We start from the raw sequence: 22,344 nt of genomic DNA on the forward strand, positions 1-22,344 counted from the left end.
CTCCCTGCCCGTAACTCAGATCACAGACACGTGATTTATCACTTTTAGGAATATTAAAGGTCTGTGCGCTCAGGCTTTAGTAAGTTCGCTTATATTTCCTCAGGGGATCCGCGTATGAGGGGCAGAAGCTCATACCCAGCTAGTGACACCTCCCCCAGCCAATCATCGGCGAGCTTCAGCCCCGCGCAGCCCAATGGAGCGCGCTGTGGGCGTGTCCGTGCGCGGTGAGGGGCTTTTTCGGAGTTTGGTAAATGACTGCAGCAAGAAAGCAGACCGGAGCGCACGAGACTGTGTCCGCCTCCGTGTTTCACCTCCGTGCACGTGTGCGCGCGCTCTTCCGCCATGGAACGGGTCCACACGAGCCGGCGAGCACGTTAACGACACTCCGACGGGATTGCTTTTTGTTCTTTCTCTCGGTTTAGCGGAGCCGGCGTTCCGGTGCTGGTACTGGGGCGGGAGCGCAGCGGCGGCCGCCGGTGAGTCTCCAAGTTGAGCGGCAGCGGACAATGGGAGCAGCCGAGCTGGGCTGCTGCAGAGACCGCTACTACTACTGCTCACCCCGGGGAGCCGCCGCCGAGCAGCAGGAGGAGGAGGAAGAGAGGGAGAAGAGGAGGCACACCTGCTCCACCTGCAGACCCCCCTCTCCGAGCAGCAGCCCCGCGCGGGTCCGGGACGTGTGTAGGATGTGCGTGAGGAAAGCTGCGGCTCTGTCCTCGCGCTGGATTTGGGGAATATAAAGCGCACGTGCACGCTTCTCGAGCCCTCCTGAGAGCGCGAGCCTCCCGCAGACCCACAGCTGAAGGAACCGGAGGGGATGTGTTTCGTTCCCGCTGTTGGCGCCGCGGACCGCACGCGCTGGACTTTAGAGTGATTGGATGTAACTGTGGCTCAGTTAACAGGATCCCGTGATCTCGTCTCGAGACCCCCACCCACCCCCTCCTCTTCCCCCTATTCTTCCCCCTTTTCCCTCCCCTCCCGAACCAGAACCCGGACGAGCTCCGTACCCGCTGCCCGCCTCTCTCCGTGGTCCTGAACACAGTCTCCTGGCGGATTTAGTGGATTGTTCCCCCCCCCCCCCAAAAAAAAACCCTGCGTGGAGGCGTGAGAGCGGACATCAGCATGATTTCATGGAGACTGAGGTCATGAGCATCCCGCGGCTCGGCACCGGCGACTCCGGGATCTGAAACACACACACACACACACACACACACACACACACACACACACACACACACACACACACACACACACAAAAGGTAGAACATTTTCGGTTCACCTTGGAGGTCATAAACCAGAACCGCGACCCCCCCTCCCCTCTCACCCTCATCTTCCTCCTTCTCTTCTTCCACTAAAGGCTTTTTTTGGTCCTTTTTTTTTTGGAGGGGACTTCATCCTCTCCAAAGTGTGACCCCCCTCCTCCCCTTCCCACCACCTCCACACACCCCCCTCCCCTCCGAACAAAATGAGACTGGCAAAAATGTGCCGACTAAACGTGCTGGGGATCTATTTGTGGCAAACGGTTGTGTTTTTCAGGTAAGCAGAAGCATGAAATGGACTTCATGAGTGCAAAATAACGACGTGTGTGTCATTGCTTTTCAGAAAATGGAAAATATGAATTTGCATTTTTATTGCTTTGCCGCCCTGCTGTGGGGGGGGGGGCGTTTATGTGCAAATTTATGAAAGTTGTCTTTGGGTTGCGTGTCTCACGTCAGTCTGCATGTAAAAGAAGTTGAATTAAGTTGCAGTGAATCCAGGCAGGACTGTAAAAGAGGAAACAGCGACCACTAGCGGGCGATGTGTGTTTGTGGTGTCAACGGTCATGTTTGGTGAAAAGGCGCCTGTCGGAGTCACGTGCTCTCTGGCACTCATGTTAAAGCAGGTGTTGCTCATAGCAGACAGTATGTGGAGGGGACATGCTGAGGTTTGTGAATACCTCAAACGGCTCAGAGCAGCCTTGTATCCTGGAAATCCACATTCCCCTTTGTCTCACTGGTTCAATAAGACAATCGCTTATTGTGAGTTTTCTTCTTTCATTAAGAGACAACCAGTAATCGAGCTCCTTGTACGTAATACAGCCAAAGAGGACAAATGCAGGCACATTGTTTCTGTTGATGGGATAAAAAATATTCAGAGACAGTGCTTTGTCAGCCATTCAATGCAAACATATTTTTTCATGTAGATTTCGAGGTCATCTCCAGGCCGGCTCCCTGTTTGTCATTGTCCCCCTTTCACAAACCTGCTAAATGATCCTGTAGCTGACCAGAACAGGAAGTGACAGCCATTGTTTTGGTGATGCAGATGATGACACTCTGTCAGCTGATGACATGGAGGTGATGATGCTCAGATGTTGTTTTTTTTAGATTGAACAGTTTTACTGGGGCTGAAAAACTTCAAACCAGTCTTCACCCTCCCTCCATTATATAATCGTTATTATTTGAATTACTGCTTTGGAAATATTGTTGACCAGATGACCAACAGATTTTTTTTTTAGGTTGCCAAGATGAGTCCAATTGTATAGAAGTCTGTGAGAAACGAGCCCACTGCTCTGTTGCTCTGTGGGCTCAGTAAAAATGGTCTCAGCAGCTGATTTCAAATCTTATTCAATGCAACAAGATATTCATTCTCCAAAGTTTGATCGCCATAGGGGTCAAAAAGATCCATAAAGCAGGTCATGCTTTGAGATGATTTTAACATGATGACTGACCAGTTTGTAGTCATGCTACATACGTAGATGATACAGTAGTTTCTGCAGACAGTTGTGCAGAGCAGAAGTATGAAGCGCCTTAGCTGCTGGAAAACATAAGAAGTGCTTCAAACTGCACTCTACTTTCCAATGTCACAGTTAAACGAGCCAGCTTTCTGATTCTGTGCAGCATGTTGGAAACTGAAAAGGAGCCTATTTACAGTCACCAGCTGTTTCTTCCAATTTACACTGAATGCATATTATAATATTATCTCTCAATATTATTTGCTGACGTGTTTGGGTCCTGTGTGCGTTCCCAGCCTGCAGGTTCCTGCACGTTTCGTTTTATTGCATCACACGTGGATCTCATTTCCCTGCACGTCGCCGGGATTTCATTATGTCAAGTATCACAAGTGTTTTTCTACCTGCTGTAGTGACTCCTTCCAGTGAATAAGGCGGCCATTTACCGTGAGGGACATGGTGCTTTTGTAGGAGGGGGCTGCAGGAGTTTTGCATTCAGTGCACACTGTTTAGTTAATGAAGCAGAGTTGGGATATTGCCGTCTCAGCTCCTCACGCCTGGACTCTGCAGTTCCCTGCTTAATTGATATCTCTTTCCTCCATCCTGACCCAGACCCCCCCCCCACACCTCATTCCACATTCAGCCTCATTACTAAACATTGATTAGCCCGTCAATGGCTGGGGCCAGACCTGATGAATACACATTTAATGCCTGCACATATCTCGCTCTCTCACTGGCTCTGTCCACACTCGTAGTATTCATCAAACAGGCAGCAGAGGAGAGCTAGGAATTTAGATTGGACCCGCAGGAAACGTTCATCTCACGACCTGTTTCATCTTGCATTAGGCTCAAATCTGAGATAATGTCCTTTTTCCCTGAAAAAGTCTCCTTTTTAAAATCTAATCATTTGACGTTTTTAAGAAAATCGGGACTAAAATGTTTTTGGAAGAAACTATTTTACTTTGTCAGTGGCAACTGCAGCTACAACTGTAAACCCGTGAAGGTTTATCCAGTCTAAGATTCGGTTATTCCTCATCTCATGAACAATTCATTGTTTATATTAGGTTCTAGAAGGTTCTAGAAATGACAGTCAGTACCAACACAGCGTAGCTCGGATATTAATGTGGAAAGTCGGCACGAAATTTATGATAGAAAAATTAATTTAAAAAAAAAAAAAGGATTAAAGACTCAATAAAAACATTTTAAATAAAAGTACAAACAGTCTGTTTAAAGTGCACAGGATTTGCTGTCCAAGCTTCCTACATGAAGAGCAAATTCATGCAAAAAAAGATATATTTAAAATAATAAATGATACCTTTAGTCTATACTTCATCCAGAGCAGCTTCAGATTATTCACATTAATTGAACTGCTACTGTGGATGAGAAGGTGCAGTGCTACATTATCAGCCAACGCTCGTTATCTCATTGCTTCAATAAACTATGCAGGTGCAGCGCATGAACAAATACCTATTAATTAACATTATCATTAGTAATAAAGTCATGCTTCACTTATACTAGAGCAGAGTCAAAGAGCCTATTCATTGGCTACAGCTGTCAATCAAACCTTAAAAATAATCTAAACTAGTAAATTATTGTTTGTACATGTATGGTGTGTGCATAGTTGTTATGAAGGAATTAGAGATGTATGGAACTGAGTCACTGCTGGAGCCCCTGCTGGATGTTTGAGAAACTGCAGTTTAAACGTAGCAGTTTATATAGCTTATGTAGTAAAAGTACAACATACTGTAAATGTCCACAGTAAGGCTGACATTTCAATCTGTTATTCTCTCTTATGAGTTACAGGTTTATCAATATCATTTAAGGTTCGCTTTCTGTCATCACAGTAATCTCATAGAGATGCTGAGCTACTGCTGAAAACTCATTCATAATTTCTTGCAGCACGTTTTAGGACAAACTGCATGAAGTGAGCTGTAAATTTTGGATTCAAGCAAAGAGATTTATGCCTGGGGTATGTTCTTAATATTAAATAGCAGAGAAGAAAATACCAACAAACTGATAAACAATATTCTCACATATAACCCTCAAAAAATACTTGTATTTTTATTCTTCTATCAGCATCACTCCATCATTTAACCCCAATAACAAAAATATATTTCCCTTTAATTTCTTGATTTCTGTATGGAAATGAGCTCAGAACCTCCAGCAATGTCACTGTGCGTTACCCATGACCGATCACACCGTATCTGACCCTGAATCGCAGGAACAGACTTAAAGTGCATGAGCTGAACATCACATGCTCCTCAGTCCTGCGGCACATCGTCTGCTTCTATTGACCGCTCGAGCAGGAACGATTAATCAAACGGGTCAGTGCTGCATTTAGAAAATGCCAACGCACAAACCAGCAGGGAATGCCAATCAGTCACTCACAGTGATTGACAGGCATCGAAACAGCCGCCGACATGTCTGCCGTATCGGTTTTCTACCAGGCGGGAGGTCACTGGAACAGCAGAATCTTATAGGAAGCTCCGGGGACGGCTGTCCTCTGTCCACACATATCGATGTGTTTATTTTTACAAAAGGAGAAGCCACTCATCCTAAAACTGGAACATGTGCACAGTTTGTCATGAAATCTTCTCGAGAGAAATTTATATTTGGTTTCAGATGCAGTTATACAGTTATTTGTGATCTTAAAAGTGTGCTGGAGCAGGAAAAGGGGAATTAGATGCTTATCTGTTCAGAGTTTAGTTATATAAAGCCAATCGGGCATCTGTGGTGATTTGCAGGAAGGGTCGCTCTGTTTTTTATGGCTTCATTTGCTGAATCGCTGCTGCAACAAAATAACCACCTTCAGGTTTTCAGCTTCTCAGAGAAACAAACTGCATCCCTTTATTTTTTTGATCAGCTGCACATCTGCCTCCCTGTGATAACACAGACTGATCACCTCCGTCGTTTGCGGGTGCTTGCACATTTTGTTATTATGTACAAAGGCAAGCGCCAGCCTTCAGTCTCTATCCTGAATGAAATGTGCAGAGAGTGACCTTTTCCTCTGTGCATTTCTGTTTTCAATAAAAATCTTTTTTAAATGGAAACACCGAGCAGTGGATTTAAGCATGAGTGGAAACAGTCACCTGCTGCTTGAAGGTAACCTTGAGCTGGCCTTGACGAGGCGGTCGTATGTCGGTATCTCTCCTCTTTGGGAGCGGGACGTACTCCGACCTGCTCACCTCCTTCATGTCTTAGAGTAAATTAAATCCGACTCTGTCAGTTCATGAAATAAACTGATGTTGAAATCTGGCAATTTAGAGAAGGTCATTCGATGGCTTCCTTAAGTGATTTCAGGCAGCAGATGTCAGACTGATATTAAATTGAAGTATTTTAAAGGGGTAGAGTGGAAACTAGGAGAGGAGGGACATTTTAAAGAGGACAGACTGACCCCGGTGGTTTGTTCATTAAATGAAAGGTCAGCTTTCATGTAGATGGCCAGAAAAACAAAGACGTGACAGAATGACTTGCACGAATGTCATGTTACCTGGGGTGATATTTCACTTCAGTCTAGTTCTGGCTTTCATTAGCTGTGTAAGTGTTGTGACTCAGTGCCGGCTGTCATCTGTATTTACAGTCACATTACAGACCTCCCTGCGAGTTCCTATAACAAATTCTGAGCCTGTCTAAGAACTTAAAGCATGAAGAGCAAATGAACGTCTGCCTGGGTTCAAGTTCAAGGTCGAACTTGAAGTGAAAAAGACGGGATGCACTGTTCATGAATATAATGTACATTTAAGTGGATACTTAACCTGATTAATGTGAATGAGATGCAGTTTTGACTCTCACTAAAATTCTGATGCAAATACATTTAGACCATTGGGACCTATTTTATTCTGTAATGTTCCAGCAAAAGTACGTCTTTATGTGGATGATACTGTCATATAAACACATGCTCCCTCCAAGTTCTTGTGCAGACAGCACAAGAACTTCAGACTGCATTTCACTCATTTCAAACTGCTTTGCTGCAATTAATTAATTATTTAAAATTCATGTTCTTCATGTACCTATGCCCACCACTGATGCTATTATGTTAAAAACTTGTGTTAAAAAAAAGAGAAACATTACATATAGGCTGTTTGCCAGAAATGTTTTAATTTCTGCTGCAGAAAAAGAGTGCAAAACAAAAATCCAGCCTTACCATGTCATGTTGATCAATATTATTCCAAAGAATACAACATTGACTGGTTAAGAAGATTTGATTTTTATTTTTTTATTTTATTTTTTTGCTTATTCCTAAGGATTAGAGATTTGGTTTAAATAAATCAGTGAATGGTGTTGGAACGCTCTGAAAAATTAAAAGGGTTAAAGAGTCAATCAATAAAAACATTTTAAATAAAATTGCAGAAACTATTTAAGTGAAATATATTAATTAGAGGTCCTAACAGTCTGTTTAAAGGAACATTTAATGTCTAACTCCAAGTTTCCTACATGCAGAGCAAATTCATGCAACTTTAGACCATTGGTCGTTAAGTAAAACCAAAAATGCAAAAGATATATTTAAAATAGTAAATAATACCTTTAGTCTATACTTCATCCAGAGCAGCTTCAGATTAGGATTAGGATTGTATAAATACAGGGTAACGAAATACAGTGATTATTCACATTAATTGAACTGCTAACATGGATGAGAAGGTGCAGTGCAACGTTATCAGCCAAAGAGTATGCAAAACAAAAATCCAACCTTACCATGTCATTTTGATTGATATTATTTAAAAAAATACGACATTGACTGGTTAAGAAGACTTGATTTTTTAAACTTATTCCTAATTCTTTCCTAATTCCTAATTATTTGGTTTAAAGAAGTCGGTGAATGGTGTTGGAACGCTCTGAAGTAAAGACAAAGCTTCATATTTATCAAACAGATTTTTTGTATCATTACAGGATTTTATCGAAATATTGTAGACTGTACTGCAACTCAGAATGTTCCCCTCATGTTTCCTTTTGTACTTAAGAAAGAATTCTGTGAAAGATAAATAATAAACTACCAGAGAAAGCAGATGTGTGACACTCAGGGTCATTTCGAGCATAAAATAAAGTGTTTCCACTTTTTACCCAGGATTGTTGTCCAGGATCTCCCAGGGGTTCGTTCTGATTTGACTTCCACAGCAGATCCAAAGCTGGGGAAAGATGAAGCAAATTAGTCTGCTGACATATCAAAAGCACGAAAGCCTCAAATTGCCTCTGAATGTTGCAAACTGCAAAATTGGACATCAAAAACTGAACCTTGCTATCACTCACACAATAAAATCTCCTCCATCCCGATTATTTTCACCTTCATTCTACAAGCTAACAGTAACAAAAGATGAAGGGATCAAACTATTTGATGGCACACAGTTGGGATTTCTTTTCCGAGTTGGGAATGCTCCCATTAAATCTGTTGGGTGTATTAAACATCAGCAATTGATAGTGAAGCATGGGAGGGAACAAAGGAGATTATCAGCTTTATGTGCAGCAGTTTCCAGCAGCTAATTCAGGATTCAATAATCCTCTTTTGATCCCCAGAGGGACAAAGATGTCTTTTATGCCTTTCTGCTGTGATCGTTGGGGTTCGCAGTTCAGGGATGGGGTCAGACCTGGTGCAGAGCAGGCGGGGTGAGATTTGCACAAGAGCACTACAGAAAGCAGTCCTAGAAATCATCCCTCGTCAGTTAGCATACTCACTGCTCAGCTGAATTAAAGCAACTGTTTCATTTATGCGTCTGCCCTCAGGCTGTTTCGTTTGTTCGTAGCCGATATTTATTACTCGCATCTCCTTTCATAACAAATCATAACATATATATTTTTCTCCTGTGATCAATTTCCCTGGGTCGTCTAATGAAAAACAATCGACTTCTCTGGTGGAGTTCACCATCATCTCTGCAATAATTAACTTCTGGGCAGGTTCATTTCCAAAACTTGATATATGATAATACATTATTGATCAGCAGACAGTGACAGATTTTCACCATAAATAACAGAGTACATTATCAATGGCCTCTCAGAGCTGTAACCGAGTTAAAGCAAAGGTGAATTCCTGGAAATGTCGGGAGCTGCTGTGCACTTCTGAAATTAAAGTGCTGCTGGACGATGGCAGAAGCCGTTGATGCAAGAGGAGCGTTTCTGAAGAGTTTTTTCTGACTTAGAACTCATTTAACGACCATTTCGGCAAACACTGCTCGTTCCTTTTGCGATGGGTTTAGTAGACGGAGAATATATGAAAACCAGGATGTGTTTTCACAACCTTCAGATCTGAAAATGAAATCCTATATTTATTTTAAATTTTAAATAAAAAAAGGAAGATGAGCGTTTTACAGTCCTGCTGAATGGAGCAATAAAGTTCTATATCATGTTTAAAACATAAAAATGACTTGAATGTGATAGTAAGATAGTAAGAGATAATGTAAGGAAAGAAAAACAAAATATTAAGAAAAAGCATCGATACGCCTTCCTTCTGTGGTAGTTATGTGCAAGTTATGTCCAAAGTATCATGACTACATGCATTTTAAACACAGCAGCTCCTGATGGGAATCAAACTCACAACCTTGCTTTGCCTTTGCTCAACTTTAACACATTCTCGTATATTAGTGAACCTCACACAGAGACTGCTGCATGCAGCCACAGCATGCTCAAAGCTGACTGTTCACAAGCACACGGCCAGAAACCAGAACATGTCAGTACCAACAGCCTCGTGCTGTCTTCACATCCTTCATCCTAGACCAGGGGTGTCCAACTCCAGGCCTTGATGGCCAGTGTCCTGCAGGTTTTAGACGTGTGAGCGTATTTAAATGGCTAAATGACCTCCTCAACATGTTCTCCAGAGGCCTGGTAATGATACAGGTGTACTGACCCAGGGTGAGATCTAAAACCTGCAGGACACCGGCCCCTGAGGCTTGGAGTTCCCCACCCCTGTCCTAGACTAATAAATGAACTTCATGCAAGTGGGAAAACCACACGTTTAAAAGTGTTACAGTGATGACATCACTATCAGTCTGATGTTGTTTGATATGAACATTAAAATGCTGAATACTTAAACACTAGGGTACGGCGTGTTTGCTGGGCGAGGCAGCCTATCTGTTAGTGCCAGGGAAGCGAGCAGCCCTTTGCTTTCCCGAGTGTTACTAAACGCCAGGATGAGATCAATTAGGGATTGGGGTCTTCAGAGGCTTTAAGAACATAATGAGGAACACTTAGGGCTAATGATTGGAGTCTTGCATTAGCCCACACCTCTCCTTCGCTCTGGCGTTTCTCTCTGCTCGCTGTGTGCATATGAGACACCGACGCTGGGCAACTCAGCTGTTTTTCCTTCTCCTCTGCTGCCTCAGCATTGGCCGCAGCTCTCCACAGCAGCACGGGCCAGCGCTGATCTGAAATAATTAAAGCAAATCCCAACTTTGATCACGGAGAGCCGGAGAAGATTAGACCCCGGTTGTGTGCCACTTATATCAGCTGACTGTGAACCTCTTCGGTCCTCGTGGCCCTGTTCCAACTATAGACGTGCATGTGTTTACATATCAAACAGCCGTGACAGAAAGAACCTCTGAGGCTGAAATAATAATACTTACAGTAAAGATACAGTCTGCAGTATTAGACCACTGTTTACTGTGGGACTGTTAATATCAGAGTAAATGCCTTGGACGTGATTTTTTGTTTCCTTTAGAACTTTGTCGAGGACACTTTCTGGTGATGCTTACGTTATGGGAAATGCAGGAAGCGTGCATGTTTCTCATCTGTTACTGCAAGTTTCAAATGTTTGTGATAACTGTGCTGAATATCAGTTATATTTTTATTGTAATTTCTGGTGCCGTCTTTGCCAGGACTCTCTCGAAAAGTGAGACTTTTACCTGGATAAAAAAGTGATATATATATACATATATATATATATATATATATACATATATTAGTCTGAGGGGTGTTTGACCAATCACTCAACTCTAAAGTGGAGTGCGTAGAAATGAAATGATAATTTTTAAAGTTAAATGCAGCTGAAATATATCAAATCAAAAGTTATATATGTATATGTGTGTGTGCGCGTGCGTATATATACATATATATATGTATATATATTTTTTATATAATATTTTATATATTTTTTATACTTTTATAACAAGATTACATAGAATATTTACATGTAAATACTGAATACTCAAATAAATAATAAATAAATACTGTAAAATACTCAAAGCCATTATTTATTTGAGTGTAGCTTTCAGTTTATACAACAAATACCAAAAACTATTAAAACAAATGTATGAATGTATCTAGAGTGTCATCCTGTTGCTGTGCACGGTGTCTCCGTGCAGGGCTGTCGGTGTTGTGGAGCTATAAAAAACACGAGCAGCACCTGTGCATGTCTTCCTTCTTCTGTGTTGCTGAAGCTGTCACACAGTCCAGCAAAAGGACTTCTACAAGCCAGGCAGACAGCATTATGTAGATATTATTAGAAAAGACACTCCGTGGTAGCTCACAGCTGGAGTCTCTGTCTCCCACATGAGAAATTAAGGCCAAAATAGTCAAGCGTCCACAGCAGAGCTTGCTTCTAATTGTGTGTGTGCTGTATTATCCTCGTGCCAGGCTGTAGTGGCTGTGCCTGGTGAGATGTCAAGTGTCCACAGACATCGACGCCGGCTCCTCGAGCCTTAATGCATTTTTCCTGAATCTGCCTGCAGTTCAGTCAGTCAGACAGGTAGGTGGAATATTACGTTTGCTGGGTTATTCATAGAAACAGAATATCTACACATTCAGTGTGAAGAGCCTGTAATGACATTAAAGCAGGTGGGTTTTAAAAGGACTCATCTGATCTGTTTGCCCAAGCATTTATGCAAATGGCGCCGACACCTGGCAGATGTTTGGACTCGATGAATATGTATTTTGTGGAGCAGCAGAAAAAGACGTATTCAAAACGCAGCTTTTCTCTCAGCGTGTTTGGGAAACGGGTCAGTTTGACTCTGTTTTTCAGTGATACACAGGAACACTTGGGTACTGATCATTTTAAACATGCTTGTCAGCAAACATTCATTGCGTAACTTTTCATATTAAAATTTTTGTGTTTGAGCTGAATAATAATTATAAGATGACCAGACTCAAACAAATGGTGAGCGTAGTGTGTGGTGAGAACACAAGAATACTGAGATGAAGGGTCCAGATGTTGATCTCAGGCATTTTACTCCCATCAACAGGTTTTAATTTCAGTTTTGCAATAAAAATGGCATGCATGGGAGAAGTGCTGGTTGTCTTACACAGAGACACAGAGAGGTATGTTGCACAGCTGCACTGGGATCAGACAGGGGTAAGGGGAAAATGGGGACAAAGAGGACAGGATTACATAAAGGGGGACAACTCACTGCCTGTGAGGCTCAAATCAGGGAGCAAGAGTCCCGATGAGTTTGGATTACAACCATAGCTGCTATGAGTCTGGACCTTTAAACATCAGGTTCCAGCTGTGTGATAACTGCTGATTATTCTTTTCTCCCCTGCGGATCATCCAGGGATTTAATGAAACCTTTGTTTATTCACATATTTGAAAAGCCTCTCTTTGGGATTTTGAGCACCGTCTGCTGCTCTAACTCTGAGGGCTCAGCAGTCTCAGAAAACTGAGCTTAGGCGGCCATTTAAAGAGGCAGCTAGTGGCTTTATCTATGGGGGGGGGGCTGGTTTGATCCCTGGCTCCTCCAGTCTGCATGTCAGAGTGTCCTCAGGCAAGATACTGAGCCTCGAGTTGCCCCCGATGCATCCATCACAGTGTGTGTGAATGTTCGGGAAGGCACTTAGGCATGGATATGGGTGTGTGTGTGTGACTGAGTGAATGAGGCTGGTACTAAAAAGCACTTTTAGGGCTCAATTAGAAAAGTGCTGTATGTGTAAGAGTCCATCTCATTAAGTAAGGAGAAACAAACAAACATGAATCAAAAGGGGACGGCCCACAGACTTCCAAAATTGTTCCACAAAACCAAAAGTTCATTAGTTAGGAACTTTATTGTTGACCTGGTTTTCACATTTAATTTCATGTCATGCAGGAAACCCTAATCCTGCCTGTAAAATGAGCATAAAATGTGTAGACGCGATAATGTAAATCAATCAAACTCTATCCCTCAGGAGGAAATTCAGAGCACAGCATCAGGACATTAACCCTCAGAGCACTGAGCTGTCATCCCGCTAAAATCACAGACTCTGTTATTTATCAGCTCCTCAAGTTTTCTACAGAGATCATGCTTTGAGTGTCTCATACGTGCGTTTCCTTTATCTATAACAAATATTTCTACATTTCTAAAACATTATATTTTCAGTGGTATTGGTTTTCAAATATTTGTATGCAAAAATGACTTTAAAAACACAAACTGTACAAACCAAGTTACATGTATTACTTTTTCTATGATTTTCACATATATACAGCTCATACTGTGGATTTTAACTGCTCTGTGATCACCTACAAATTCATTCTGTTTTTTTCATACTTTGTTATAATTAAACAATTATAAAATGTGCAATATTTGTGCTGAAACACTTGAAATATTACTGAAAAATCTGAAAACAAGGGGCCTAATTATGGAATAATTAACAACAGAATGATCATTGAAACAAAGCCTATAATTTAATACACGTCTTCAGGGTCAGAAATGACACTTATGTTAAAGCATTGAACAGTTGTAGGAGACGTAGATTCAACTGCAAGAAAACAACAAGAAATGAAAAATCACATACAAATATCCCATTCACTCTCTGTATACAGCAAACCAGTCAGTAGATCAGTTTTTAAATGTTTATACAGACTCTGTTGATACTATTTTGACTCTGTCAGGAATGACCCACAGCCCACGCTTTGTGCCGTAACAATTACACAATCTGAAACTTGATTATTCTCGAGTTTGAGGTCAACAAAGCCAGACTCCCCCTCCAAGAGTTCACAGTGTCAGTGTAATTCAGCCTGAAGTGTCACCTCGCGCTACACGTCCGGGAAAAATGATCTTTGTGTCGACGGCACGCTGGTGTAATCTGTGACTAATCTGGTTGTCATCAGCCGAGCTCTGTGCTCGTTCACTGCTAATTTGGAAGCATTTCACACGGGTCTTATGCTTTTATTGTATCATCTGTGCAGCGAGGGCCATGCCCAACAACAGAAATTTGTTTTTCTCTAAGAGCTTGATCCGATCTCACTCCCACCAGTCGTTGTTGTAAAGAGGATTAAGCGCCGATTCGTCACGTTGCTGCAGGAATTATCGGCACAGAGATAATCTTTGATCCACCTAATTTGTTGTCACTGAGAACAGAACTGGATGTGTGACGGGTCTCAGAGTCCTGATGTCTTCTTATTGATCGGCATTGCTTCATTACAGTTTTTGGGAGATGCCATTATCGTCGTTGTCCACAGGCATTCTGACGCGTTCTCTGAACTGTTGACACTTACAGACAATCATCAGCTGACCGCACATGCTTTGTCATTCAGTCATGTGACTATTTCAACAGGAAAGCAACTTTTCAAACAGACAATAAGCACAACAGGGTGGACAATTAGTGTGATTTGAGCTCAGCAGTCACAGTAATCTCAGATCATGATATCAGTTATCATAATCATATGTACTCATTTTAACAGATATTTAATTAAAGGGGGATTTCACAGACTTTCACCAGCAAGTGTGAGAACACATTCCTGTACCAAGTGCCAAGTTCAGGGACCATTTTATTTATACAGCACCAAATCACAAGTCACTTTATACTGTAAGGTAAAGACCCCACAATGTTCATGGGCTTAAAAATGTCAGCACTTTAAAATGTGATCAATGTGTAAACAAAAAGAAAGTATACTGTGGCACTGCCTAAATAAGCTAAATCGCACCAACTTGTGGGGTCGTTTATGTTGACTTCTTTAAGAGTACTTGAGGAGGATAAGTCATATTAAATGTACTTTATATAGATTCCTTCAGTCTGGTGGGAGCTGACTGTGTTGCGTTAATGATGGATGTGGAGCGTAACTTGGAAAAACAGAAAGCGAGTCTTTATTTGTGGCTGATAACATGGGTACACAAACAGTGTAAAGCAAACAGGGACGAAACTAAAATAAAGCCTAAACTGGAAGAAACTATGACAGGCTATGAAACAGGGACATGAACACGATTCGGCACAGGTGTATGGGAGAAACTATGAATAGTCAACGTGGACAAGAAACATGAACATGAACATAACCTGAGCAGAATCGTGAAAGGTTTAATCCTGATGTGACATGGTGGGTAAACACACAGACAATCCGACAAGGACAGAATGAAAACACACAGACTAAATACACACAGGAGTTGATCAGGGGAAGTAGAAACACATGTGGAAAGAGCTGACACAACTGAATATCATGACGATGATAAAAAGTAACACTAACCACAATGAACATAGAAACAAGACTTCCTACCGGGACATAACGGAACACCGACATGACACGAGCTTAACACCGTGAAAAATTACATGTTTAGACACACAAGCCAACAAGAGAGACCAAGAGAGTACTGATAATAAAACACTGAGGACAAGACAGCCCCTATAATACAGAGAACAGGAACAGACTCGTAACTAAGAATACACAGAATAACCTAAACTAGAATTAAAACTCAAGGCTACCTGATAATAATACTAGAACTTAACATCCTTTCAATATGCCTAAGAAATCACAAATACAACAATAAAGTCAAAGTGCTGGGTCACAGACTCAGCCCCTGACAGATTCAGATTTCAGTATTCAGATACTGACCAAGTGTGTGTACACATACAATGAACTGAGCTCCCACTAGTTCTTTGCTCTCGGTGTAAATAACAACATGCACAGCTTATTTATGGTTGCAAAGATGTTGGAATATATGGATAATTAGTTACTATATGTCCAATGTATGTAACCTGTAGTTTGGCACATTTTATCATTAAAAAAAAAGTTCTAAACCTTAACCTAAAAATTAATTTTACATACTGTTATGTGTCGAGAGCCGTCTCAGGTTTTGTGCTCCATACAAAACAGTTTACAGCAACGCTGTTTTCTGGCATCAGATCCACAAACCTGAACGTGAACACTGACCCGAGCCATTAATGATCACAAGACACTCAGCAGTGCTGTCTCTTTACTGGTCAAGCTTTTACAGAATCAACCATAAGTACAACATAACTGAAATAATGACTACATTTGAACTCAAACATTAACGATCCTGTGAGTCTCTGAATAAAATCTGTTAAATAACACAAGCAACACAGAGTTACTCAGCAGTATGTGGGCCAAAAATACAGATGGATCAGTATAACTAAAAAACCTAAAATGATATAGATTAAGATAAAGCACTAATTTAAATTAGCCCACTGAGGTGGTGTGCAGCGTCAAATGTCAGTATGGAAATTAGATTCCACATCATCACTTTGAACGCAGTGGCATCTTATCGTTGATGAAGTGAAAGGTGAGAAAAAGGACTTGGATAGGAGTTTGACTGAGGACAGTGTTGTTCCCATGGAGTCATGTTTTCTCCTACTGCCATACAATTCCACAGAGATGATCACATTTACAGAAGTGTAAGAATCACAGCCTTAAATCTCAGTTTTGCCCACACTGTGTGCTCAGCCACAATTAGACACAAATATCACTGACAGATAATTAAAGTCAGCTAGGAGACACATTTGTAGATTAAAAGTTTGTAAACTGGATTTAAAATAACCTTCTTTAAAAAATATATAATCAGCGTATTTGCCATTCTTGAGAAGACTTCATTGTCTTGGCAGTGCAAAAACCGCTGCTGTATGATTTTTCATATTACTGAGGTTTGCCAAAAATTGTACTTGTTGCCCCTGAAAATCTTTAATTTGGCTGAAACAAAAGCAATAAAACTTTAAACTGTTATTTATTGGAAACGTTTACTATGCAGGCAATCAATAACCAATAAATGTTAGAGAAGAGGCTGTTGAACCTTAAACCATACTTTTACTTTCTATATCAATTTTGATTACACTCATTTCACATGGTTTAAATATGCTGTATTGCATTTAAAATATTATAAATATTATCATATTTAATTGGAATACTCTGTAGAGAAAGCACAGACCACTTCACCTTTTAAGAACTTTTTCAGATTCTCTGCAGATTTGTACTTTTCTTTGCTTTCCATGTCTCAAACATCAGATTCTGTCATGCTGCACATTTGGACAAATATTCGTTTTATAAGCTCGGTGACACAGTCTGTGTGAAGTTCTTCGTCATGCGTGTCCGAGTGTTTCAGATGTGTCGTTTCTGCTGACTTTTAAATAAGGGAAAATGTCTTGGTGTTATTGATTACTGATGACTAACAGGCCTGCAGCGCTTTTCCAAAGTCTTCATCTCATATTTAGGTATCAGTCAAACAAAATTCCATTGTGGAAGTTACGCACAGGCGACGTATGCTGAAGGTGACACGTGAATCATATGAAATTCAGAAAGACAGCCATCCCTCTGCTCGCTATAACTGCCCTTAAAAAATGATCATTATTGTCTCTTTGATCTGATGTGTTTCTCATATATTTCTGTGCATCACATCATTTCTCTTTTGAATTTTTTTATAAACCGGAGCTCAAACGTGACACTTTCTTCTGATCAGACTTTAAGGTGGGACACGCGTCGGCTCTGTGCACTGGCATTTAAAAATCGCAGGCTGGCCAAATTCGAGGGTTTGCAACTAAAGGTCAGAATTCCAGCCTTTAAAAGGCCACAGATGGCACAAATTCTTCATGTATCCTAACTGGCCCAAAGCAAGCCTCCATCAACATTTGCTCCCAGTGTAAAACTGTGCAGTCTGAATCACGAGGCAGCAGACTGAGTCAAAATCCCCCCACTCAGCCTGCAGGAGATGTCATTCAGTCCCTCCAACTGTAACCTGCCTCTGTGTGACTGACGTGTGTCCAGCTAAACCCGGCTGGACACACAGCTTACATAAACCAATGCAGGTTATGTGAGGAAAGGCCAAAAATAAGTTATTTTGTACGTCACGTCGTATTTACATGTCTTAAAGGTTTGCATCTCTTTGAACAGGAGACCATGTCACACTGACGGGTCAGAGACGGTGATATTTCCCTTCCCCAGATCATCCTTTTTAATATTTAAATAAACATTCAACATCTTACAGGGAAAGATTTCACACCTTACAAGTCAACAAAATACCAAGAAAGACCGATAAACCTAAAGCTAACAGGCTAGCAGGCTAACACAGTAACATGTCAGGTTAATCAGAAGCCTGGATGAGACTCATAATGTGACGCTTACTTAAACGTTTCACTCTGATCATCATCATCAGTCATGATTCTTCTAATATAATTATCTGTGTTGTGATAGACGATCATTATAACGTCGTCAGCATCGCTGTCATTTAACAGCAAAGCCCGTCAGAAAGGAAACAAGGCCTCATCCTTCATGTATGGGCAGTGTGGAAAATCATTAGGACAAAATTATAAGAACATTAGTGAGAGGGCTTTCGTACAGTGCCGACGTTTCTCATCGTAATTTTCTTTTTTAGAATTGTGTTTGATTCGCAAACACTTGATTAATAAACTTTTTATTCACATTTTCCTATAATATTTCTTTTCATTAATTTATTTGTTAACTTCCTGTTTGCATTAAATCACCTGATCACAGTCATGTGACCACCGTGATTCTTTTAGCTCAGTCACTCTGCAGGTGCTAGCTTTCCAGTCTTTGTAAGTACACCTGTTCCGCCCTGCTTACAGCTCCCAGTCACCTGACACACAGAGGTTATAGGAGCTTCTAACAGATAGTAGCAGAAATCTCTGCAAAGCCTCCACCTGAGCTTTCTTTTAGCCATTCGATTAGCAATCAGCTCTTGAGTTTCACATCAGCAGAAACAGAGATGGTCTCTTTTGATCCTTCGTTGTAGGTGTTTTACTTTTTCCTCGGCAAACTCTGTGTGCAGTTTGTTTGTGGACATTAGTGTCCAGTGCTCAGGTCCACCTGCTGGGATGTGGTGGTCTGGCAGTTGAACGTGTGCAGAAACATGTTTGTGAACTGAGACTCACCTGTGCAGTAAAACTGATCCGGAGAAAGAACAGTGACAGTGCTAAATCACGTCGGCTCAGCTGACCGTGTGGAGACGCTGAATAACTGTTAGCAAAGGCATCATTAGTCTTCGGTTGGGGGGCTTCCCGTGTTTATGTGGTTAGGTTTCTTCATCACGGTGATTATCATTCATCAGGCCAACTTATTTCCATCCCTGTCATTAATACTCAGTTATGATCATTATAATGTCATTATCACGGTGAAGATTTATGATTATCAACAACACCGTGAACTACTGTCAGCAATTAACACCACAGACTGATGGAGAGTGTGTGTGTGTGTGTGTGTGTGTGTGTGTGTGTGTGTGTGTGTGTGTGTGTGTGTGGAATAGGTCATGTGACTCTGCAGGCAGCTTGGCTGGTTACCTAACAGGACAGGGTGACCTTAGTGGCTGGTAGCAGTGTGGACGGAGACAGTGTCCAAACTTCCCTTACTGCTCCTTGTCCTAAACACACAAACATTTACAGACACAACCACACACACACAGAGACATGTGCACACTCACAGATACACACACTCACAGACACACACACACACTGCCCCCCCTTCCAGCATGATTTGTTTTCCAGTGTTTTCACTGATGAGGGCGAGCTGGTTGAAGGTGTGTGTGTGTGTGTGTGTGTGTGTGTGTGTGTGTGTGTTTATTTACTTCATCGTCATGCTTGTGTACACATGAGACAAGAACTAGTGAGAGATTTGTCCCTTTCTGTTTTGTTTTCCAATCACGGCTCCATCATAATTCCCGTCTTCTCCAGGCGGACTGCGATTCTGATCAGCAGTTTCCTGATAAAGCGACAGCGCCGACCGCATTACGTGTTTATGAATTGCTAATGCCGCTATTTATCATGCTGCACGACACGATTTACCATATTGAAAGTCACGGTTAGCGGTTTTACATTTAGAAGGTGAGCGTGATCGACTGTATCATCTGTCATTTTAATTTATGAGAGATTAATGCAGCGGCGGCGCACTCCTCCCACACACTCATCAGGAGCTACAGCTAATGGTTAAATAATCATCATTCTCACATTTACTATTCAAACTGTAAGTTTGGAAACAGGAAAGTCACAACAGACCGTCTGCTTAAATGACCCTTTGAACTCAGCTAACTCTGAAATGACAAGAAAACAGCCCAAAAAGTCCCGTTGCTGTTGCCCCACTTTGTCGTCTGGACTCGAGTTTCTTAGGAAATAATTTTGTCTATATTCAATCATTGATATCCTGAGCTGGGATAAAGTCCTGGTGGCTGAAAACGAGCGCTGAATGTTTGAGTGCTGTAAAGTGGGAATGTTCCAGCAGCAAAATGAATTATTCCTCAGAAACAAAATCCATAACATCTACTCACTCTGAGAAAGTTTGGTCCGAGTCGATCCGTCATAAAACATGCATGTCATTAAAATTCCCATTAGGCCCTTTATTTATGTTAGGTTTAGGTTCAGACGTTCAAAGAGGAGTTTGGTCGGCTTGATCGGATACTTGAAATAAAAATAAAATTTAAAAGAACAAGTCATTAACATTTATTTTTCAGGGACCGGGTACAAAAAACAAAGATGAAACATTGTACCAGATTTAGCTACTAGCTTCATCCATAGTCCCTAAGCAGGTAAAAAATGTATTTTATTATTATTATTTATTCTATTTGTGTTTAGAGAGAAGTGAGATGATTGTAGTCTGACGCAAGCTCAGGAACGGTCCACAGTGACGTATTCACCATTTTTAACTATTTATATAGTAACAGTTAAACTGTCTGCGTGTTTGTTTATTTATTCATTAAAAATCACAAATGTTTTTTTTTTTTTTCTTGTAGCAATAATATGATCATTAGAGTGAGTCATGGACCGCTGCTGAACCTGGCCTTAAAACACGTTGTGTGTCCACACGTTGCGCTGATATGATGGATTAAATGAAGCTGAAGGACACTTTTCTACACTTTGAGTGAAAATTAAGAACATTTTTTAAGCAAAAAGACCAAATAAAGAAAATAATAAGATTAAAATGACAAAGATACACACGGGACCAAAGAGAAGCAAAACAATCCAATCAGTCAATAAAACTAAAAACAAAGAATGAGTTGATGTACTGATAGAAAGAGAAAGAATACATAAATTTACAAGTAAAGATTATAAGAGGAACTATTTAATAAAAACTAACTAAGGCCTGATTCAGAGCTCTGTGGTGAGTCTTTGTAGATTTATGATGTAACTACGACATCGTTGTTTTTCAAGTCGTTCTTATTTTACGTCTTATTTATCTCCCAGTCCTGTCCCGGTGTTTTATCTGCGGTGCCAGCCGATAGAAGCACATTAGATGCGGGGACCTTTTCCCTCCTGGGTCCTTGCTCTTCATGGGCAGTCTTTCCGGGGGGACGGACATCTTTGTCCCTCACGTTTTTCCACTTCTTTGTACACTCTCATAGTTTCAGCAATCTCCCTACAGGAACTTACTGACACGTTTCAGTCCTTATTTTGATGCTATGTTTATTGTTCCTTTTGTTGAAATGATGATGGTTATTCTCTTACTGATAAACTTAAAAACTGCAATGAAAAGGTAGAAATGCACAGGAGGAATTGACGGTGCTGAACAGATGTGCAGTCACATTTCCAGGGAGGTGCACATCAGGTTGCGGGGTAGGGTTTCAGAGGGGCTTGCAGTTATGGCGAAGATTGTAGTTTGAAAGCAGAAAGCCCCGCGGTTCTGCGCATCCTTTACTGTTGGTACCTTAATTTCAACTTCATAGTTTATATTTCTTTTGTGTATTATATCAGGGATATTTTTATATTCGAGCTATTTACTTTAACTGTAGTACTTTAACTTGTTTGCTTTTTTGTCATGGAGCAACCGTGACCACATAATTTCCTCTGGGATTAATAAAGTATTCTGATTATGATGTTCAGTGGTTAACCCCTTTACTGTCATGACAGGTGCTAGAAAATTGCTCACATGCTTTTATCTACTTTCTTAGGGACACTGACATGGAGGAAAGTGTAGTTTTAGAATTTAATTAAAATAATTACACTTAAAAAAATCAAAAAATATGAATGAGAATGAAGAACAGAAACTAATAGTTACCCAGTCCTCATTCAGTCCTCATTGCTGATTAATTCATCGACTCATTAGGACAAAACTGACACAGTGAAAGGTTTTCAGAGTTCTTCCCATGTCTTCCTGGATAACAAAGCTCATCGTGGAGCTGCGGTCAGATGAAGTGGGTCAGCTCAGCAGTGTATTTATAGCTCGGATCGCACTGCTGTCCGTGCTGTCTCTGGACCCAGCAGGAAATGATGCAATGAAATACAAACTGCACTACAAGTGGCCACTAATGCAGCTCCACTGTCGGGCCACGGGTCAGTTCAGAGTCACTGTCAGTTCACTTTCCATCGAACTGAAGCAGCCAAGCATTTCACTCCAAATCCAGAGGCGTGCCTTTCCACAGGGTTTAAACAGGCTGTGGCAGAAGAACTAAAAGCCACATCAATAACTAATAATCAGCTCGGAGTCACGACAGCTGGAAAAGCTGCAGAAGCTTGCATTTGGTGCTCAGATCTGAAATATCCAAAGTTTTGGAGATATGTTGTTTTATAAAGTAAGGATGTTTGGAAGG

General features: G+C 41.2%; 1 protein-coding gene across 3 annotated transcripts in view; it reads left to right on the forward strand.

Annotated features, from left to right (window-relative positions):
* Nucleotides 1–274: 274 nt before the first annotated feature.
* The window catches only part of glra1 (glycine receptor, alpha 1), a 130,575-nt gene continuing 108,505 nt past the window's right edge, over nt 275–22,344 (forward strand). For all 3 annotated transcript variants that reach the window (XM_039621781.1, XM_039621786.1, XM_039621788.1), the window contains exon 1: nt 275–1,533. In XM_039621781.1, the coding sequence (XP_039477715.1) occupies nt 1,463–1,533 (71 nt within the window). In that variant the 5' untranslated portion in view covers nt 275–1,462. The remainder of the gene's footprint in view (nt 1,534–22,344) is intronic.

This window comes from Oreochromis aureus, linkage group 2 (genome assembly GCF_013358895.1).
Source record: "Oreochromis aureus strain Israel breed Guangdong linkage group 2, ZZ_aureus, whole genome shotgun sequence".
NCBI lineage: Eukaryota > Metazoa > Chordata > Actinopteri > Cichliformes > Cichlidae > Oreochromis > Oreochromis aureus.